We start from the raw sequence: 20,066 nt of genomic DNA, 5'->3' as shown, positions 1-20,066 counted from the left end.
TCCATAATATACTGTATGTCATCAAATACGAGGTTATTGTTTTTACCTAAGGGCCAAACTTCGTCCTTCACTTTGGTGTCTAATTTCTACTGCAGTAAATACGCTAGTGCTGACCTAAGCTTTCAGTGCACTGCCTTGGAACTGCTTTGGGGTGACTCCTGGGGACGCAGTCAGGCATTTCATGGGAGTCTGAAGGCATCTGGAGCAAAGCTTAGAAAAATACTTTTTCAACTTGATGCACTCCAGAAATTGTATTTTCTCTTTACAAACGTGAATCCTAGGTACCAGTGCTCAAGAAGGCAGAAGGGAGGGAGGGTGGTGGCATCAATGAACTAGAACCAGGCAAAACAACCCAAACCAACTTGCACTTTGGCTGCTGTAATATTAATACAAGGCCCTTGAGCATTCTTTGTGGTCTCTAACTGGAACAAGCAGATTCTGCCCCCTGGAGAAATATTGATCTAAGAGCTGTGGCATTGCCATCAATTTCAAACCCAAAACTCTGGGCCCTAACTACAAGAGACTCTTAAAGACAAATTCAAGAAGCTGTACTTCGAAAAATGATGCTATTACTTGCAGCAAAGAGGAGTTGACTGGTATAAACAAGGTAAAGGCAGTGATGTGCACCCCTGGAGTTAGGGATAAAAATGAAAGATCAATTGTTGTTATTAAGTGGACAATCCAAAAACCACTCTAGTAATTTCTCTACGCTCATTTTGGGCACTTCATTTAACACCGTATTTATTCATCTAATGGTCATGCCAACTGCTTTCCTGAGTGATAGGAAACAACAGATTACTGTAATCTCTTGCCTAGCTGAATATGAAAAATATATCAAATGTGGAGAAGGAAAAATAAAGGTGGAGGAAGGAAATACTACAAATAAGACAGAACTTCAGTTTCTCCCCACCCCTCCCCAGACTGAACTGGTTTTCATTTTAGGGTACAGCCCCGTGGACACAATTTACCATGAACTTATCAATGTTGGTGGTAATATCACTTATTGGTTTAGAGGTAGTTCAAAAATTATTTATAAGTAGACAAAATTTACAGCTACACCAACAGAAAATGTAGCTCCTTGTTACAGTTATGGAAACATTATCAAATAGAGCTCAAAGACGCACACACTGCCAGCCCCATGCAAGAGGCGTGAGGTTTTGGATATGACAGTCATACTGTCGAATTTTACAGACCAAATAAAAAGTATTTGGTTGTATGAATTAATGTATTCAGCCAGACAAGAGAGACTATCCCACGAAAAGCAATTATTGCTGATGCAATCTGCATCTGCTCTAAGAGGGTCTCTGAGCTCATTTCTCTCTATGCAGCAGTTACATCAGTCCACCTGTTCCAGGCCGGTCTGAGAGCAGATAGCACAAATTAACAGCTCAAAAATGCATTTAAGGTTCACATTTTAATCTAACAAAAAGCCTAAGAGAAAAGGCTCACGTGGCAGAAACTTTCCACCAACTCAGAGAACAATAAACCAGACAAAAACTACGCGTTCAACCCACAGAGCCTTGCAGCAGAACCTGGAGCTGCCAAAGGCAGGCTATGACAGATGGCCATGGGAGCAAACTTGGAAAGCAAAGGCTTTCAAGGAAGGTGGCTGTGGCTTTAAAACCAGCCAGGAACTGGCAGGATTGTCAGCGTTAGGAGTCTGTCTCTTGAGCAAGTCCTCGCTGCCGTGTTTACGTGCACACCCATCCACGTGTGTGCGGCTGTGTGTGAGGGGCTGGCACGCTGCTTCCCTGCAGGGAAGTATTAACAGCCTTGGGGCAGCTCAGCACTGCACATCTCTGCCAGAATAGCGATGCTGGGCAAGAGCACAAAGAGTGAACATCACCGATTGTCATAGCCAGCAGAAACCTCTTGTGTCGAAACAATCATATGAGCAAAATTCCACTTCCACTGGCTCATTTTGCTTTGCTGCGTATTTTATACACCAGCACAAAGTCAACCTTAGGAGTCATCACTGCATCCAAAACTAGCAATGCTTTGCTGCAAAGGATACCTTGAATCTCTAGTGGAAACAGACTGCAGGTGTAAACTCATTAGGGTGACATTGAGCTTCTCATGATGGAGGCATCTTAATTTTTAAACAGCAGCAGCGGGAGGATATTCAGTGAGTAAGTGATAGGGCACTGCTTTCCCAACTGATCAAATGAAACACCAAGATGATACCTTGCTTGCTTGCTATTAATGCAAACCAGCCCATCCTTCATTTAGCAACTATTATTGACAAAAGCTGAAATCACATCATGGCAACAGAATTCAGCTCTCATCCAGAGTAAGAACAGGAAATTCCTCCTTCCTCCCCTTGACCACAAGCCTCATCCTGATCTGCTCATTACACCAACCCACCTTTCCTATTTCCCCCAGTGTTTTGGTCTCATTCAAGACGATATTACACCAAACCTCTCTGCTCTTTTCTTTACCAGTCCAAAGAATAGTCCCCATTCACTTTGTCTGGTCCACCTGCCATTTAACCAAAACAAAACTTTACTCATAGGAGTTTGTCTATCAAGCTGGCTAACTGCGAAACTTGGATTTGTCTCTCTTTTCCAAATGGTCTTAAGTCACTTTTCACGGTGTTGAGGCACTGTTCACAATTCTTACAACAGAAAACACAGCTGGTACAGTCTTGTGGGGAGTGTAATGATCGAATATAAACATCCCCTTCACTAGCAGTAAAGAAATCCTCAAGAAGTTGGGAAAAATCTCTGGAAATTACATATAACCAAGGTAGATGGCAAATCTATGACACCAGGCACCTTTTCCAGTATAACCTGTAAGCTCTGCTCAAGAGATCAATCCACCCCATGACTGTGCATCATAGACAACAATTTCTACCAGCCCAGGCTCTTTAGGGATTGACTTTTGATGGCACAGTGCACTGGCTGATAATAATCTCTTCTCAAGTCCCTTAGTCTACTTTTTTTTAAAAGCAAAGCTCTCACACAGGCAGCACTGCTTGACTCATCACATTCAGGCTCTGTGTGGAGCAGATTTAATTCCTTTGTATAGAATACTCGATATATTTATCCTGGCACTTGACTTTTTCCTCATGAGACACCATCAGAGTTGTGGCAGCTTTAAAAACCTAAGCTAATTCCATATATACAGAAGGAAATAGGCTGAGCTGGCAGGATTTACTCTACTGAGGACACACATCATCTGTGCTCCCTTTTCTCCTGTACATTCATAACAGCCTGAGTGGTTTCAAGTGGACCTTGCCGCTTATTCTGACGGTTCTTTCTTCTCCCAGGCAAAAAGTGGGTTGGAAATAGGAAGAGGGTAGTGGGGGTCCTGGTGTTAATTTGTTTAGTGAGGTCTATTTCCTTAATACAAGACGTGTCCCTAGAGTTGCTCATTTGGTGGTTAAAGTCTTTGGCAGGAATTCTGTTTTCAAGTGTGTGCCTATGGCTCCCAAAGCCAGCAATGAGAGCTCTGGTACAGCTCACGAACACAGAGGTGTAGGGATGAGAACCAACAATTCCCCATACAAATCTCTCTCACAAGTGTAACAAGCAATGCTTTCCAAGAAAAGCTGTCCCTGAAAATTTCTATAGCAGAAACGGAAAAATATCCAGAAGAATATGTCATGTTTCGTTTTACTTCCATTATTACTACGTGATTACTAAGGCTGAAACGATGTAACTGAGCAACTGATACAAAATTGTCCCTTAGAAGGGATATAAATGATAAATGACTATGAAACAGATGACCTTTTCTTAGCAAAATATCCCATGAATTCTTAAGCTGTAACAATGAATAAGATCCCAAAGGAAAAGACAGGATGGAAGTCATGAATTTGCCAGAAATTAAATACTAAAGCAACTTTCTGTCACAGTAAGTCCCAGCTGATGTAGCTTTTTAGTCTCTCTAGAACCCAGCTCTTCCCAGCAAGAGTACGAAACAAACTTCTCTGAAGTTAGCTGTGTACACCATGCAAGTTCATACTCGGGTACCTTCTGCTTTGACACGAAGCCCAGTGTGTTCTTCAAGTCTCTCTTCACAGTGTCACTGTGCAACCATCAGTAATAGAGGCAAAACTTAAACCCTTCCCAGGTTGATCACTAGCTTTAATTATTTTTAGCATTTCATATATAAGTTTCAGAATTTTAAATTTTTTTCTTACATCCCATGTCTGGAAAGGAACTAATATTAAAACATCCATCATATTCTTTGCTTTCTTCATGCGTTTTTAAATGTAGTTATTCAAGTTTGATAAGAACGTGGTCTCTGATGATTGGTACGGGTCCTTCTTATGATTTCTCCCAACATGTACGACAACTGTGCTTTCGGTATTGTTTAAAATGTGTCTCATCTCACATCACATAGCCTGCATTTCTGCATGTCATGTTAGTTTTCCTCTATACTTCAGGTGCTCTTGTTTTTCAATGCTGTCATGGTTTATGCAGTTGCTCTGTTGCCCAATGCCTCCTCCCCACCCAGGGAGGAGGGTCAGGAAAAGGAATGGAGATTCATGGGTTGAAATAGATTTAATAAAATAACAATAAAAACTAATATTAATAAGTGTATTAATATAAAATACACAGAGTTATACTCAGCCAATATTGTGGGGTGTAGGCCTTAGGGGTAGGACAGTTGACAAGTCTCTCTCAAGATGCCAGGCATGGAAGAGGGAAGAAGGAGGAGGAAGAAAGAAGAAAAGCTGTCTCCAGCAAATTCCCCAAAATTTATAGTGAATGTGACGTTTATGGTACGGAATGATGGTAATTGGTCAGCCTGGGTCAGCTTGAGGTCAACTCCCCTGTGTTTCTCTTCCCCTCAGCCTCTGCATCCATTGATCTCAAGACTGCTGGAGACCTTGAGCATCACATCTTGGCATTAGCTGAAATCTGTAACAAAGTCTTACCACTTTGTTCCCATGAAACAGAGTGCTGTAGCCCTTACAAAATCACAGTTTTCCTCAACAGAAAACTGACTCTAAAATTCTGTCCCAGTAAACCAGGAAAAATGCAATTACTTTATTTGGTTAAAAAAAAAAAGGCTATAGAAATATGTATAATGTCTGTAGCCTCCTCCTATTTTAATTCATATCTGGGATATTTCATTGTGGAAACCTCCATTCATTTCAGTTCTGTTCTACCACTGAACTTCTGGGAAAAAAGAAAATAAGGAAACTAGACTTAGACTTACATGTGTTCACACACGCATGTGGCTGTTTGTGCCCCATATGACCCGCATCTGATGCTTGTATAGGAGTTTGTTCAGGTTGTGGAACAAAATGGTATGTGATAACATGATCCAAAGGTATTTCTTCAATATCAACACAGTGTTGATGAGTCTTTCAGTAATAATAGGATTTTTAAAAAGAGCTTAGCTGCTACAATGTATGTTCCTTTTATCTAGTGCTCATCACTACAGTGTGAGATTCTTCAATGTTCATGACACAAAGGCTCTTCTACCTCTCAGAATTCATTTCAGATGAAGCCATTAGATCTCACAGCTGCAGTTTAATGTAGGGATTTTAGGTCATCCCAGAACTTACCCTTTTCCAAGAACAGTTTTAATCTTTGCATAGTACTTGAATATACTTCTTATAATTATGTTTCAAGTGTTATTACAGCCATATTTCAGATTTTACGTACGTAAGAAAATGCTATATTATTTTAATACTGAAGGTAGAGCAAAAATCTATTCAATATTCACCTTTCAGGAAGCACAATCAAATATCCAAGAACACTATTAGACTTGCCTAGCATAAAGTTTCAAACTGCTAATGGGTTTTAAATTGATGTCATAATGCTGCAATTTAAATACATGATGTTCATTAATTTTGCCAGAACTCTTTGTAGAGTAGGAGTGGTATGAAAGGAGGAAGGTTATATTTTCTGTACCTGCTTCTTTTTATCTGCTTGCCCATTTTTGATACACAAGAAGAATAGTTTCATCAGCTTGGGGTGAGGGGTGAAGTTTACTCAAATGACAGTAGGTTTCAATTAGGTAATCACTGTGGAATTATATCCAAGCAATATTTTCTATGAAAAAATAGCAGGAATAGGATTAAAAAGTAACTGACACATGATAGGCGTGACATTTCTTAAAGATGGATTTCATGGGACCTATCACCAAAAATCCATAGGTACAAAGGAGAGGAAATAAGAGATAGAAAGGTCATCTTGCCCATACACCTTTTCACTGAAATGTCAGGATTCAAGTACTTGAAGAAGAGAGCAATATTGCAAAATGGGCAGCTGTGGTCTCTTGCAAATCTTAGGGAGTCCTCTCAGATGGACACTGAAAAGGGAAAGGAGATCACATTGTGGAGGTCTACTAAAGGATCCTCTCGAGGGGAGGGAGGGCAGGCACCGGATACAATTTTCTCGGTGAAGAATCCTGTCTTTCCAAAGTATCTCGAAAGTCAAACTAGAATGTGTCTAGACATAATGGGCCAGTAGAGTACAACACTTTATATCTATTTATATTTCAAATACAGTATGTTTACTGTACATAAAAAGTCAGCTTTCCAAAGCTGTTGCTATAGCTACAAATCAAGGAAACCATAGCAACAACCCTGTATTATGTGCAGCCTTAATTAGGGATTAAGTTATGTCTCTCTTTGCATTTTTTTACTAAATACTCCCATACAATCTAGTTCTAGTAATCTTAATTCTTCTTCCAGATTGTTTAATAATAAAAAATTCCATAGTATTATACTGTCAAGTCAAATACACAGCACCCTTGAAATATGTCTTTACTGCATTATTCTGATCATATCTAATAACATACACATCACTGCTTTTGACTTGAGATAAACACAGATGTTCATATCACCATATTTCCTGATCTTCTTTGATACAAATCATTGATCACTTCAGCCTTAAGTAATTGATCTTCCATCATCTCATACGGTTTTGAAGTCTCATCCCACCCAGCCTTACTGCAAAAGAAATCAGTTCATCCTAAGTTCATTTTTCCTATGGATTTAAGACTTGGGTTGTTTTTTTTCCTCAGAAAGTAAGTGTGCTAGGGAAGGACAGGAAAGGCAGAGTAGTAGTTCATGCAGATTTTCTAGCTTCCCTGTCACAGCAGATGACTGACTGGGTTGGTGGTAAATTACTCTAACGACTCTGTTTTGTTGACCTTGCATATGTACTACTTAAGTACACTGAAAATTGGGGTTAGAAAGCCCTGGCATGCTGCATACAGCCAGGCCTCAGAGTGGAGCATCAGAAGAAGAGGTAAAGGAAAGCAGAGAACAAAGGTGAAGAAAAGGAGAAGAATATTGGGAGCGGCTGAGGACCGGGAGGGAGTGCTATCAGAGATAGCAGGAGACATGCAGGACCCAGTGGGGTGACAGGCTTCAAAGGACACTCTAGAAGACTATGAAAACATTCTACAGGTGCATGGATTCTCTCAACAAAAGAGAAAGTCAACATTTGTGTCTCCAAAAGTCTTCTCTCCTGTCTCTCTTTCCATCACAACATTTTCTGATAATTCATTATGGCACAGTTTCCTCATCTTTTGGTCCTTGCCCGTTGACGAGATGGCATATGTCCCATTTTGCAAAAATCTTGGCCATATTTTTTAAAGCATTAGCTGCACTCACAGATTGGACCTTCTGCTTATCTTACATACCACAGCAGTGCAACAAACCAGAAAATAATATCTTAATTGCATGGAATGAGCAGGTAGTCAATGTATTTGGTACTTACACAGAAATGAGAAATCTGTGGTTTTAATCTCTATGAACAATTGAGAATTGTTGGCTATTTTAATACAAATAGTATACAGAGGCTTATTTTATAAAGCAATCTGTGTTACAGAAGTTGTAGTCTGAGCGAGCTATGAGTGTGACTTCAGAACATGAGCTGTGTAAAAGCTTTTCACATGGGCAGCACAATAAAACTTCCCCCACACAGGGAATAATTAAGTAGAAGATAGTGCATTCACAATTAGCAAGGCATGTTCCGTTTCTTCATTATCATTTTAATTAGCAAATATTAATGTAATCTGCAAATACAAGGGGGAAAACAATTAAAATTACTAAGTTTAAGGAGTCCTTCATGACCTAAGCTAAATTGAGACAAATGTCTTACTAATTGATACTGGTCACCAACTTTCAGGACATTCATTTCCATTTACTGTTAGAACTTCCAAGCGTGTTATCAAATTTAAGAATGAATTAAGGCTCCCACAAGCTACATCTAACCTCGGATGAAGCCAATGGTGAATAGAAATGGATTAGCATGCTCCTCTCCTCTCCAGTTCTCAGTGCAGACTGATAGTGGTCAAGTGACCGTGGCAGCTCTACCTCATTCAGATTCAATGGCCGCCACCACGGCAATAACCCAGGGACATGCGGGACACGCCGCTCTCTGTTTCTAGTGGGTTCCTGGTCCTCTTGTATTTAAGATATGCTGGATGGAGTCTTAGGCTTTTTGAACTCAACAGCAGCTCCCATTGATTTCACTGGGACTGGGATCACACCCTGACTCAAACTCATTTCCTTTCGGGTGCTTGTCCTTTTTCTGCTCTGTAGGTGATGTGCTTTGGCCTCCAATACACTCAGTGCTGCATCCTACATGGACAACACAACTAAAAGCTACAGAAGTTTAAAAGAAGCTCCCTCCTAAGAACTATAACCCTCTCTCATTCTGATTTTCATATTTAAAACTCTAAAGATAAAATAATAACTAACTTATAGGAGTGAATATAATGAAGTGTTAAACTATTTTCATTCTCTATAAAAGCTGTTCTGTGACGGATTTCATTCATGAATAAAATAATGGCAATTTTATAAAGAAAAAGAAGTAGCAGTAAGTGAAAGTCTGATGGTATTTGTCATAACTGATCAGAAACAACTTATAGAAAGAGTTGACTTTTTTATCTTAGCTTCTTTGGCAAGTTTGCATCTGTTATAAATAGTACACAGAGAGAGAGAGGAAGAGTCTGGGGAAAAAGCACCACTACCACCAAACCCCAAAAACATCATTAGCTATTTTGCCAACTAAGACAGTTTAAAGCAGGAGTCCCTGTAAAATATAATTTTATCACACAAGTATTTTTATCACACAGCAAGTATTTTGCGAAGCAGATACAGGCCAAAGCATTTTAAAGCACAGAGTAGAAATACATATCTGCCTTTCAAAATAGCTACCAGGTGTTAATGGAATAGTTTCAGAAAAATCCAGTCAACCTTTAGCTCCATAACTTTTCTACACTCACATATGTGCATTTCAGAAGTCATTCCCTTTTCCATGCACATACAAACACAAATAAACTACTTCTTCTTTGAGTATCCCAGGGAAAATTAAATCTTTTTAGGGCTTTATTACAAACACACACAAAAATACTTTGAGTTAGAGGGACTGAAGGCTTGAAATTAATCTGGAAAATTCTATTGCTTGTATAAATATCAGTTTTCACCGCGACCAAGCATGGTTTTGAGGCCAGCTCACTTCTCTCTCCACTGCAGGCACGACAGAAATTTAAAGAATTCACTGGTCATTTAAATGGTAGCAACACTTCTTTTAAAAGACATTTTGCCCAGAAACATTTCTTGCTTTAGTTTTTACACTGGGCAGGTTGGTAGAAAAGCAGTTTTGTGGGATCAGAGAAAGAGTTTGCTAGTCCGTTCTGCTGTGCTCTCGATACCAGGTCTTACCTCTTGTGTTTTCACATTTATATATCCATAATGAGTTCTCAGAGGCTGCCTCTGGCCATTAGAAAACGGTATCCACTTGACACTGGTTTGTCCAAAGCAGTTGAGGATCAAAGGGAAAGTTACTTCATTTGTGAGACGAACGATGATCAGACAGAGGAATGCAGCAACGAAACTCACAGCAAGAATGGACTTTCTCTGTAATGAGAAGAAGAAAGAAAATCAATTATTAAAATCAAGAATTGGTTTTAATAAAAAATACATAACCTCTGTTGTAGGATGAAGGAAAAACACTTTAGAAAGCCTTATGTGAAATTATCTTTATGGTAGTCACCTTGCTGCAGGAGCACAAGGAGACAGGTGACTGGATCATTTTGTTTCAATAAATTTGCATTTCAGAGGTTTTGAGACTTTCTTTCAGAACTTGTTGGAAATGAATTTTTTTTAAAAATCGGCTTTCTTTTTTTGAGTTTCAAACATCTATCAGTTTTAAATCTTATTCATACTTGGAGTGTTGATTTTCATGCAAACATGCAGACCAAAGTCTCCATTCAAAACCATCAGTACTCCAGACACATGACAAATACACAGAGTGACAATGCCATCTGCAGCAATACCACACATGGTTTAAGGATGATGATCACTACAGCTTGCATTTATTGTGCATTCATTTTAAATCATTCCCATGCAACAGAACTCACACTCTAACCTTAAATATTTTAGAACAAATGGTCAGTGAAGTCAGCACAACATTCTGCCTTATTCCAAGCTCACGAATATACAAAGTGAGTCGTTATCATCTCCAACAAGATGACCTCCAGTGTTAATAATGTAACAGATCCAAAGCCTGTGTCTAATTAGCCTTTGCCTTCCACCTCTAACCTAGCCAGTTGGTTGGACTGGTTAATGCAACCACAGAAAGATACCAACTATTTCCCTGGGTAACTCCCCAGTTTGTAGGAGAAATACCTGTAAGAAATATGATGTTCCCCTCATTTTTAGCTGTTTTTTTTCAATGCTGCAGTCAATTACCTCTGGACAAATTACTTAAGGACAATATACATCAGTTGGCGTATTTTAGGCATCGTACTCTATTGTAAAGGTTACTTTGAAATTTTCCCTGATGGAATGGAACAATGATCATTTACAGGTGTTTCTATTGTACTTTAACTGCATTCTAACTTTACTTAATTTGCACAGAATGTAATCCCATCCCTCTAAACAATAACATATACAGAAAATAGAGGGAGAAAAATTATTTGCCTAAGGGCCTACATAAGTACATAGTAACGCTTCACGATGGATGACAGAATCCGATCGCTCCAATTCTTGTCTACAAGCACACCAACTAACAGGAACCAGCAGAGTACACATTTAAGACAGCTTTTGTACATGATGACAATAAGATCGCACGCACTGCAAGGGCAGTGGAGGGGTGAAAGGCGAGCTCTGACTGCAACCACATGAGATGAATCTGTTCTTTGCCTGGAGGTTCATTTGACAGCCTGCAGAAACTACAATTCAAAATGTTGAGCAGAAGCAGCAACAATATTTCTACAGCAAACATATTGGGATGAATGTAGACATAGTTTTACTGAACATGAGCACACGAAGCCTATGTGGCCATGCACAAGGCCTGTAGGCACCACTGCCACGTTTCAGTTCAGTTTCTGGACAGAAAACAGCAAGAACCATAAAGAGCACACAGCAAATTTGAGGGGATATTACTGCCTTCCCATACACAAGGGTCAACAAAATAGCACATTACAGGGTTCAATTGCGTGGCTTTATCTGTTCTGATGTATTAGGAAGCTGCAATTTAGAAGATAAAAGCAACAAAATAATGAAATTAAAAACTCAGGTGAGTTGGGTCACTGTGAGGAGAAAGGGAAGAGGATGGTGAAGAGGAGGAGCACTGTGGGGAGGTGATTCAGTGAGGAATCCCAGTCAGCTAGTGGCTGTGCAACGTAAAATTACACCCAGCAAATCTTCCAAGGGCAGCGCAGCAGCCACAACCCAATCACAGCTTTCAGAATGCACAGGAGCCACTGCAATTTTCATCAACTGCATTATAACAGATTTACATTAAATGGCAATAAACTGGTTGGGGAGCACTCCTGTGTCACTTCTCTTTGTACCAGATGGAGTCAGAAATGTTTAGCTATATATCAGGGCCTTGAGAGCGGTAAGAGCAGCTAAGATGTGCAGTGTCAGTAATAATCATAAAGCAATGAGAAGGAGCATGGATTAGTCATATTATTTATTGCAAATATGAATAAAAATATTGCAAATCTTTAAAGGGGAAGCTATAGTCTCATTCCACTACATGGACAAGCTTCAGTCAAAATGTCCACAGAAGGAAGCAGCAATAAGTGATGCCACTGCTTGATTTCCACATATTCTATCTTCCTAGTTTTTTTTAATACCATTTTTTTAACTTCCTTTATTTTGTGTAGGTATGTGCTGAACTTGAAAGTGTTGCCATCCACTTTGTGTGCTTCCCACAGGGAGCTGTTCTCAGGAGCCTCTGCTCCACGAAGAATTCACACTGTGTAGGCAGACTCCTCAGTCTTCATTAGGATGACATCCAATTTTTATATTCCTTTTCTTTAAATACATTGTACTACAGGAGGGAATTTGCAATGAGAGAAAGGAATTTTTAAAACAGAACTAAATCAAGGCATCTGTTATAATTGTTTTGGAAAAAAAAATACCTAGCTATATGCAAACACGATGCCTATTCATTAACTTGTACCAAGGAAGTATTAAGGATTCAATTCCCCTGCAATTTTTCTTCAAGGCATGAGGTCCCACAATATGCATCCTCCGAGGGAAAGACCACTGCAAACTGGAACTTCAGTGGCTTCATAAATTTCACCGTAAAAATATTTTTAAAAAACAAAGCATCTACTTATTATAATTCTATCCTTCTTAAGCATACCCAGCAGGTCCAGGGAGGTGATCATCCCCCTGTACTCGGCACTGGTGAGGCCACACCTCGAGTGCTGTGTTCAGTTCTGGGCCCCTCACTGTAAGAAGGATGTTGAGATTCTGGAGCGTGTTCAGAGAAGAGCCACAAGGATGGGGAGGGCTCTGGAGAACAAGCCTGATGAGGAGCGGCTGAGGGAACTGGGCTTGTTTAGCCCGGAGAAGAGAAGGCTGAGGGGAGACCTCATCACCACCTCCAACTGCCTCAAGGGAGGTTGTGGAGAGGTGGGTGCTGGTCTCTTCTCCCAGGTGATGGGGATAGAACAAGGGGAAACGGCACCAAGCTGTGCCAAGGGAGGTTCAGGTCAGAGATAAGGAGGAAGTTCTTTACTGAGAGGGTCGTCAGAAGCTGGAACAGGCTGCCCAGGGAGGTGGTGGAGTCACCATCCCTGGATGTATTTAAAGAGTGGGTAGACGAGGTACTTAGGGATATGGTTTAGTGGGTAGACAGGAACGGTTGGACGTGATGATCTCGGAAGTCTTCTCCAACCGAGCGATTCTGTGATTCTGTGATAGAGTAAGGCAATGAGTGGCCAAGAGTATTCTAAAGTTCACCTCTAAAAATAATTTGTTCCCCTTAAGTTCCTGCTTCCTTTACCTGCTCAAGAAAAAACGTACAGGCACCATTTGTCAGTAAGTGCCTCTTGTAAAATCTCCCTTTTTGCAGATGGATTTTGTTATCTTTCCTCTGATAAAACTTAAAATACAGCTTTAGAGACTCCAGAAATTCTACCTATGAGGACATGACAGAGAAGCATGAAGCTGTATTCAGTGATGAATACCAAATTCTCATTTGTCTCAAAATTTGCCTGCATCACCATTTTTAATACTTACACAGCCTACCATTTGTGAGAGCTAAACCAACAGTAATTAGCAAATCTGCACAGAAACAAATCTTATTCCTTCTTAATTTTCAGTTCTCGTGAATGCAAATAGTCTCTTAACAAAAGGAAAGGGTTTTTTTTTTAACATGAAAACATCTCCTGTATAAATCTCAAACAATCATTATATTTTTCTGGTTAATTTAATGAGGATATTTTGATGCTGCTACTGACATTTACATAAAAAATGTATATTCAGTTATAAATATTTTTACACATATTCATTGAGGAGTAAATAATGAGAGTTTCTTAGCTAGGTAACTTGCATGGTATATTAGCTTTGGAACATTTCACACATTACAGTACTTGACTTGTAAATAGTAAACACAGTTTACTTATCTGTTAATGACAGTAAGTCTAAATTGATGCTCATTCAGCATTTTTGGTTGTTTTTTCTAAAAAAAATAAAGATAAACACAAAAGATAAAAGTGGATGCACTTCAGAGCAGAGGATGTGTAATGCGATACTTGGGAAGCACACACTAGAGCTAAGCAGTTTCTTCTCAACTCTTTTTACTCAGTCCCTACACTAATATATTCCCTGTTTCAGTTCAGTTATTTCTCAGACACCAGGCTCATCCTGGCTGGTGTGTGTGTATCAAAATCAATAAGCAGTAGGCATGATTCACACTTCTAAGGCTCCCATTTATATTTATGTTGATAAAATAAGAATCGAAATAAAACCAGGATTGTCACACTACTACGCTGGTTAGGATTTAATGACAAACTTCGTGGAAATAAAACAATAACAACAGTACTTTTATGGGTGTATACATATATATTGGGCAATGTGGTCCCTAACACTATTTACGATGTTCATATAATCTGGTTTTGGCTATTCACCAGTGCCAGGGTGATTCATTAGCTTCAGTTTGGCAGGAACTTGACAGTCAAAACAAGTTTCAGTAATTTTTCTTTCCTAATGTGTTAAGAAGTGTGGAGATGACAAGACCACTTTTTATAGTTCAATAACGCCTGATAGAATAATAAGATGCAAACATTTTTTGTGTTGTGTATGGTTGTCGAACAGGGAGGAAGAAAGGAAATATTTTCAGCATAAGAGAATCTCCTAAGTTGTAAATTTTACTGAGGTACGTAGTATCTTCATTCTGCTTTCGAGCCCTGCCACTTAGAATATATTATATGGCAAAGACAATCAAACCGCTTTACAAGCAGTAACACATCCCCATCCTAGAGAGATTAACAGTACCAATCCATTTCACAGATCCATACACTGAGGCTGAAAGCACCTTACCCAAGATCACAAAGGAATGGGAAGCCACTCCTGAACGTTTATTCTAGAACCACGTTGTTTCTCAAGTTTATTGTTTCTATCATAACTAAACCTGAATTTGTTAAGTGCCAAAGTTGAATAGGATGCTATGGAAACCTCCAGTAAAGAACCCTTGGAGTCAGTAAAATTCCATGCCCCAAACTAATTGAAAAAACCCCTTTTTTCAGAAATTGATTTTTTACATATTACTCTTTTTTCCCCTCTTATTTTCATGGATACACGATACCACTGCGCTTGAAGGACAAATCAAAGGTAAAGACCGACATGAGGGCTTTGAGTCTTTTAGATAACAAAGTGCAGTCATATTGTATTGGTTTCCCAGTACCTTCCCTTTATGAGCATACTGAATAACTCAATCACTTTTTTAATATCTCTGCACATTATACTACTTTCATTATAGGTCTGATGCAGGGCTTCAGGTTTTTCACTAAAGTATAATACAAATTGAAAACAATAATGGCTACACTTACTGAATTTGTTTCATTTTAGACCATTATATGTAAAAAAAATTCTTTTATTTAATTTTCTCCTTTAGTCTCGAGCACCCTCTTCGAATGCTGCTTTCTGTTACAACAGAGCATAAAATTAAATTCTTTCAGCACTCTAGCTCGGTATACCTTACAGATTTCACTGGTATTGACAATAAATATGCCCTCCAGCTATTTCTTTTGTCCTGAGCCTGCCTTTAACAGGGCTGCTGGAGGGATGCTCAGGCAGGGGTCCTACAAGTTTCCAAAGAGGGAGCAAGACTATACAGCAAAGATCCTTTTAGAAACAGACATGTGTCAAACAACATTTGCATAAAATCGGTAGCTGAAGGTTTACTTTCTTCTCCTCCAGAAGTGCAAGTTAACCTGAATATGTTCAAAGGCTCCACAGGAGATGGTGGTCAATGTTTCTCTCTCAGGAGAAGAGAACAAAGCAGGTAAGGGATGATACCAGAAGTGAGATCTGGTTTGGCTTCAAAAGCCAGCACAATTAAGGTTAAAGGATTTACTATTTTTTACTGGTAAAGAGCACCTTTGCTAAACTGGAATGAAAGCAGGCAGGAAGCTGAGTAAGAGCAGAAATAAAGCTCAGTGCCCCTTTTATTGTTGTCATTTGTTGAAAATGATATAAAATTCAGTTTTCACCATGATTCACAGAATGTGAGGAGTTGGAAGGGACCTGCAAAGCTGATCCAGTCCAAGCTCTGCCAGAGCAGGATCACCCAGACCAGGTCACACAGGAAAAGGTCACAATGTAGTCCCATATGAATGGTGGTGCATCTAGGTTCATATCAGCTTAACATAGAGCTTTGCACAGAAAACCAAAACATATTCAAACACCTGCTTCATTAAAGCCAAAAGTCTGCAGAGGGTGCTCAGGCTCACCGGGGTAAGACCTGAGCCAGGAACAAAAGCAGGAGTCACCACCGTATTGCCCAAATAACTGGTGTAACAGCAGCAGTGGTCAATATTAAAAGCCTTCATTGCTTATATATAGAAGGATTATCACTATTGACATTTAGTCTTAGGAAACCGCATGACATTAATACATACAGCAGTCTCATCAGAAATAGCACACGTATTTGGGTAATAATATGAAATAAGGTAAGGTGAAGAACTTCAAAGTTTCAAGAAGTAACTGCTGAAGTACTTTGAAGGTCTCCCATATGCTATCATGCATAAGAAGTTACTACATTTGAAAAGTCCCAGTGATTCAGAGCCCTTCATAACGCAAAGCATTGCCAGAATTCAGGAATTAATTTGCGTCACTATTCCCTCTCTCACCCTAAACTCAAAGCCTGATAAGAAGCAACACTTTTTTGTCTGCAGATATTCTCATCCTTTAAAGCATTTTCAGGCTTTCCAGCACTTTGAGCTCTCCATGTCCTATAGCCATTTCTTCCACTCCTTTCCCGCTTACCAGAAGCTGAATTTGTATTTCCTTCAGCAGTCTCCTTCTGGCCTAGGGTGCCCTATGCAAACAGCCTCTATTCCCAACAAGGTAGAAACACATCATTAGCACAGCTCCAGTTTTCACAGACCGCAAAGTCACAGCACCACCAAGGCAACCTCAGCTTCTGAGAAAGGCCTTCTGCCAGTCTGCTGCTTCATTTTATACCGCAACTGAAAGCTGCCCAATAGCTTAAAAGGCCTAGCCCATTAAAATGCCCATGGCAAAGCAGCACACTTTAAATAAGGTTGTTGATTTTTCATTCTATAAGATCTGTTACGAATATTTAATCTGAAAGTGCTGTTACTGATTCATCCATGTCCTTCACAGCCAGGGGGAACTTCATCAGTAGCTGTAGATGCATATTATATAAATACTAATGTGGTCTCTGCATGTTAAAGTAGTATTAAAAAGGAGGGGGGAAAAAAAGCCTCTGCAGTACAGCTCTCAAATGGTGCTTTCTTGTTTTATTCTTTACTCTGGATTATGGCCCAGCTCTTCTTATCAATAGCCTGGCAAGTTTTCAGAGACACACACACACCCGGGCTGACGCACGCTTCCCTATAATAGAACTGCTGCTACAAGAATTTGTGATCTTTCAACCTGGCAGTTGGTTGTTACTACTTATTGAAGTGCCACCTGATTGCAGCTATTTTTCACCCGCTGAGAAAAAGTTCAAAGAAAAAAACCACCCATATGCGAGTATTAACTCTTCCCTTGCCAGATACATCTCACGTAGGTGACCTCTCTCTCTCCTCTATAGAATAATATAAAGATTCAGAGTAGCAACATCATCAGAACGAATCCCAAATCGAGTGGTGTTCACAAGCGTTCTGCCAGGCACCCCATAGCTGCCAACATTTTCATGAAAAATCCCTTTCAAAAAGTTGATTCTTTCAACCAGAAATAGACTAAAAATGCACAAACCAGAAGAAAAGCAACAACAAAAAACCCCACAGATGCATAAAGAAAGAGTCTTAGAAAACAATAAAATACCAGCAGACCTCGGGGCTGCAGATCTCTATAGATGAAAAAAGATGTAGTTATTAAAAGCCTATTATATTTCTGGGTTATTTTATGTGAAATAGCTGAAATACTTAATTTCTTGTCTCAAAAACTCACAGGAAAGGGAATGGGATGGCTTCTAAAGTGAAAGTGAGTTAAATTCAACTTCTGCTCCTAGCAGTAAAATCTTCAGCATGTTTGGTACTCAGCAGGAGTAACGGATGTTAACCACACACTTGTAAGTTTAGCAAACTCTACACTGGGATGTAACCTCCGGAAGTACTAAGTTCTAGGTATGAAAAAAAATCAAACAAATAAAATTAAACATATGACAGCAGCCCAAGGGCAAAAGAAATGAAAGTAAATAAAATGTTGTAACAACCCCATATTGTCAGGATGCACATCTGTGAAGAAAATTCCTTTTGCTGGAAACCTTCACTTGCCTGCAGCTCGCTTCTACCTGCAGGGGAAAGTTTATGCTACAGAGCAAAAACTGCATAACCAGAAATCCTTACAAGTAAAATGCAATTGCCTACCACCATCTGGACAAGCCCAAATTTCCTCCGCTGAATTTTCCTCTGTAAAGATCCCTGACTGCCCTGCTGGACTGGAAGCTAACAAAAATTGGCCCCGTGCCTCAGTTTCCTTCTAAAGGCCAGATAACGCTGGAAGACAAAAGAGACCTTGCCCAGGCTGTCACTTGGCAGGACTCTTGCTCTGGGCCTTCGCAGCAGCTTCATCCCAGACTGCTCTGGCCGCTCTCTCTGCCACAGCGTATGCAGCACACCTGCTCCTCAGAAGCAGGAAAGGGAAAACAGAAGCAGGTGGTCATTATTCATTTGAACCTTGTGTTAGGCACCTTCCGCCAGCCAGCACAACCTAACACGATGCAGATTAATGTCTTGTTCCAGTGGCAGGGATGCAAACGCCTTTTAGTTCTATATTGTGAGGAAGCATATGGGCTCTTTCAAGGTCTGGCTGAGTGTTGGCTCTGTTCTGAAATATAAGAAGACACAAGTGCTGAATAACAGCTTAGAGACCTCCTTCACAGGCACCAGGCAAAGGTCAAAATTCAGAGAGCAGAAAGACAAGCTTTCCTTCCACCACCACCCCTTCAAAAAAAGAGCAGTGGTATGAATTAGAAAGCAGCTGTTCTTCAGTGGAGGTGATGCTTTTCAGCCAGCCTGCAGGAGCTCTTTTATTCTTTGAGTTGTGTCGTTTGGTTGGTTTTGTTTTTCATTTGAACCAAGACTCTCCAGCACAGCTGTAGCCACATTGTCCTGCATTGGCAGGAAGCAAGAGCAGCCTCCTTGGCCAGGCTTTTACATAAACCAAGTAAAGTGGGCTCTAAATTGTTTTGGCACAGCCCTTTCCCTTCATCAGCCACAGAAATCTCTCTGTTTTCTTTGGATAAACCTGTTCAAGCCTACCTCTTCCATACATAGTTGCCACATATGTCTTCAGAAAAGTAAAATGTATTAATCAGCACGTCCAAGAACTGTCTGCTTCTGGCATGTGGAGTAACATTTCAATAGACATAATTATTTATAGCCAATAAAAAGCAAGATCTAATGACAGAGAAGTCTAAGCTGAGACCACCTCCTTTGTAACAGGAATTTCAAATTTTCTGCCATATACCTGGGAACATGCTACTTTTAGTGAGGAAAACACACTTTCCCTGCTTAATTCTCGTTCTTTTCTTTATGTTGATTTCTATTGGAAGCTTAGAAGAAAGGGGCTTTGGGTGGAAAAAAAGAAAAGGATTGATAAAGAAGCTAGACACCAGTGTCATCTCCGAAGAGATCTTCAAAGCCAAGATTTATGTGTATATGTTAAACTACCTCTGAGGCATACAGCCCTTCAGAGCAGCAAACTTTTAAGGAAATGGAGACATATGAGGGATGAGATACTTGATGGGATAGTAGCATTAGGGTTCATTCTATCTGATGAGTTCATTTTCCAGTGCAAAAGCAACATGCCATCCGTAAGATATACATTGAATTCGTTTCTAGGGTAGGTTTTTTCAGGGTTTGCTTTTGAATGAAGGAATGCAGAACTCAGCAAGGCACTTTTTCTAGTATACATTAACAACCCTGTTATTATCACAGCACTACAATATCGAGCTTTCCATCTAGGATGCAGATCAACTGTGTTAAACACTGTACGCTCATAGCAGCACACCAAACAATCTTATGATCCAAATGAAAAACAGAAAGCAGGCCCACGTTTTAAAATCTCATTTCTAGGAGGGCCTCCACTATGCAATGCAGTATCTGCACTGACACAGAGGGGCAAACAGAATCCCAGAATGTGAGGAGCTGGAAGG

The 20,066-nt window shown here is 39.8% G+C and overlaps 1 protein-coding gene across 1 annotated transcript in view; it reads right to left on the bottom strand.

Moving 5' to 3' along the window:
- Positions 1-9,832, bottom strand: part of ST6GALNAC3 (ST6 (alpha-N-acetyl-neuraminyl-2,3-beta-galactosyl-1,3)-N-acetylgalactosaminide alpha-2,6-sialyltransferase 3) — a gene marked incomplete at its 5' end in the record, with an annotated part of 45,708 nt that extends 35,876 nt beyond the window's left edge. The window contains one exon of the mRNA XM_010192485.1: positions 9,638-9,832. Within this exon, the coding sequence (XP_010190787.1) occupies positions 9,638-9,832 (195 nt within the window). The remainder of the gene's footprint in view (positions 1-9,637) is intronic.
- Positions 9,833-20,066: the final 10,234 nt, after the last annotated feature.

Source organism: Mesitornis unicolor, unplaced genomic scaffold (genome assembly GCF_000695765.1).
Source record: "Mesitornis unicolor isolate BGI_N332 unplaced genomic scaffold, ASM69576v1 scaffold20259, whole genome shotgun sequence".
Lineage (NCBI taxonomy): Eukaryota > Metazoa > Chordata > Aves > Mesitornithiformes > Mesitornithidae > Mesitornis > Mesitornis unicolor.
The sequence above is the reverse complement of the archived record's forward strand: the minus strand, read 5'-3'. Positions and strand labels throughout refer to the sequence as shown.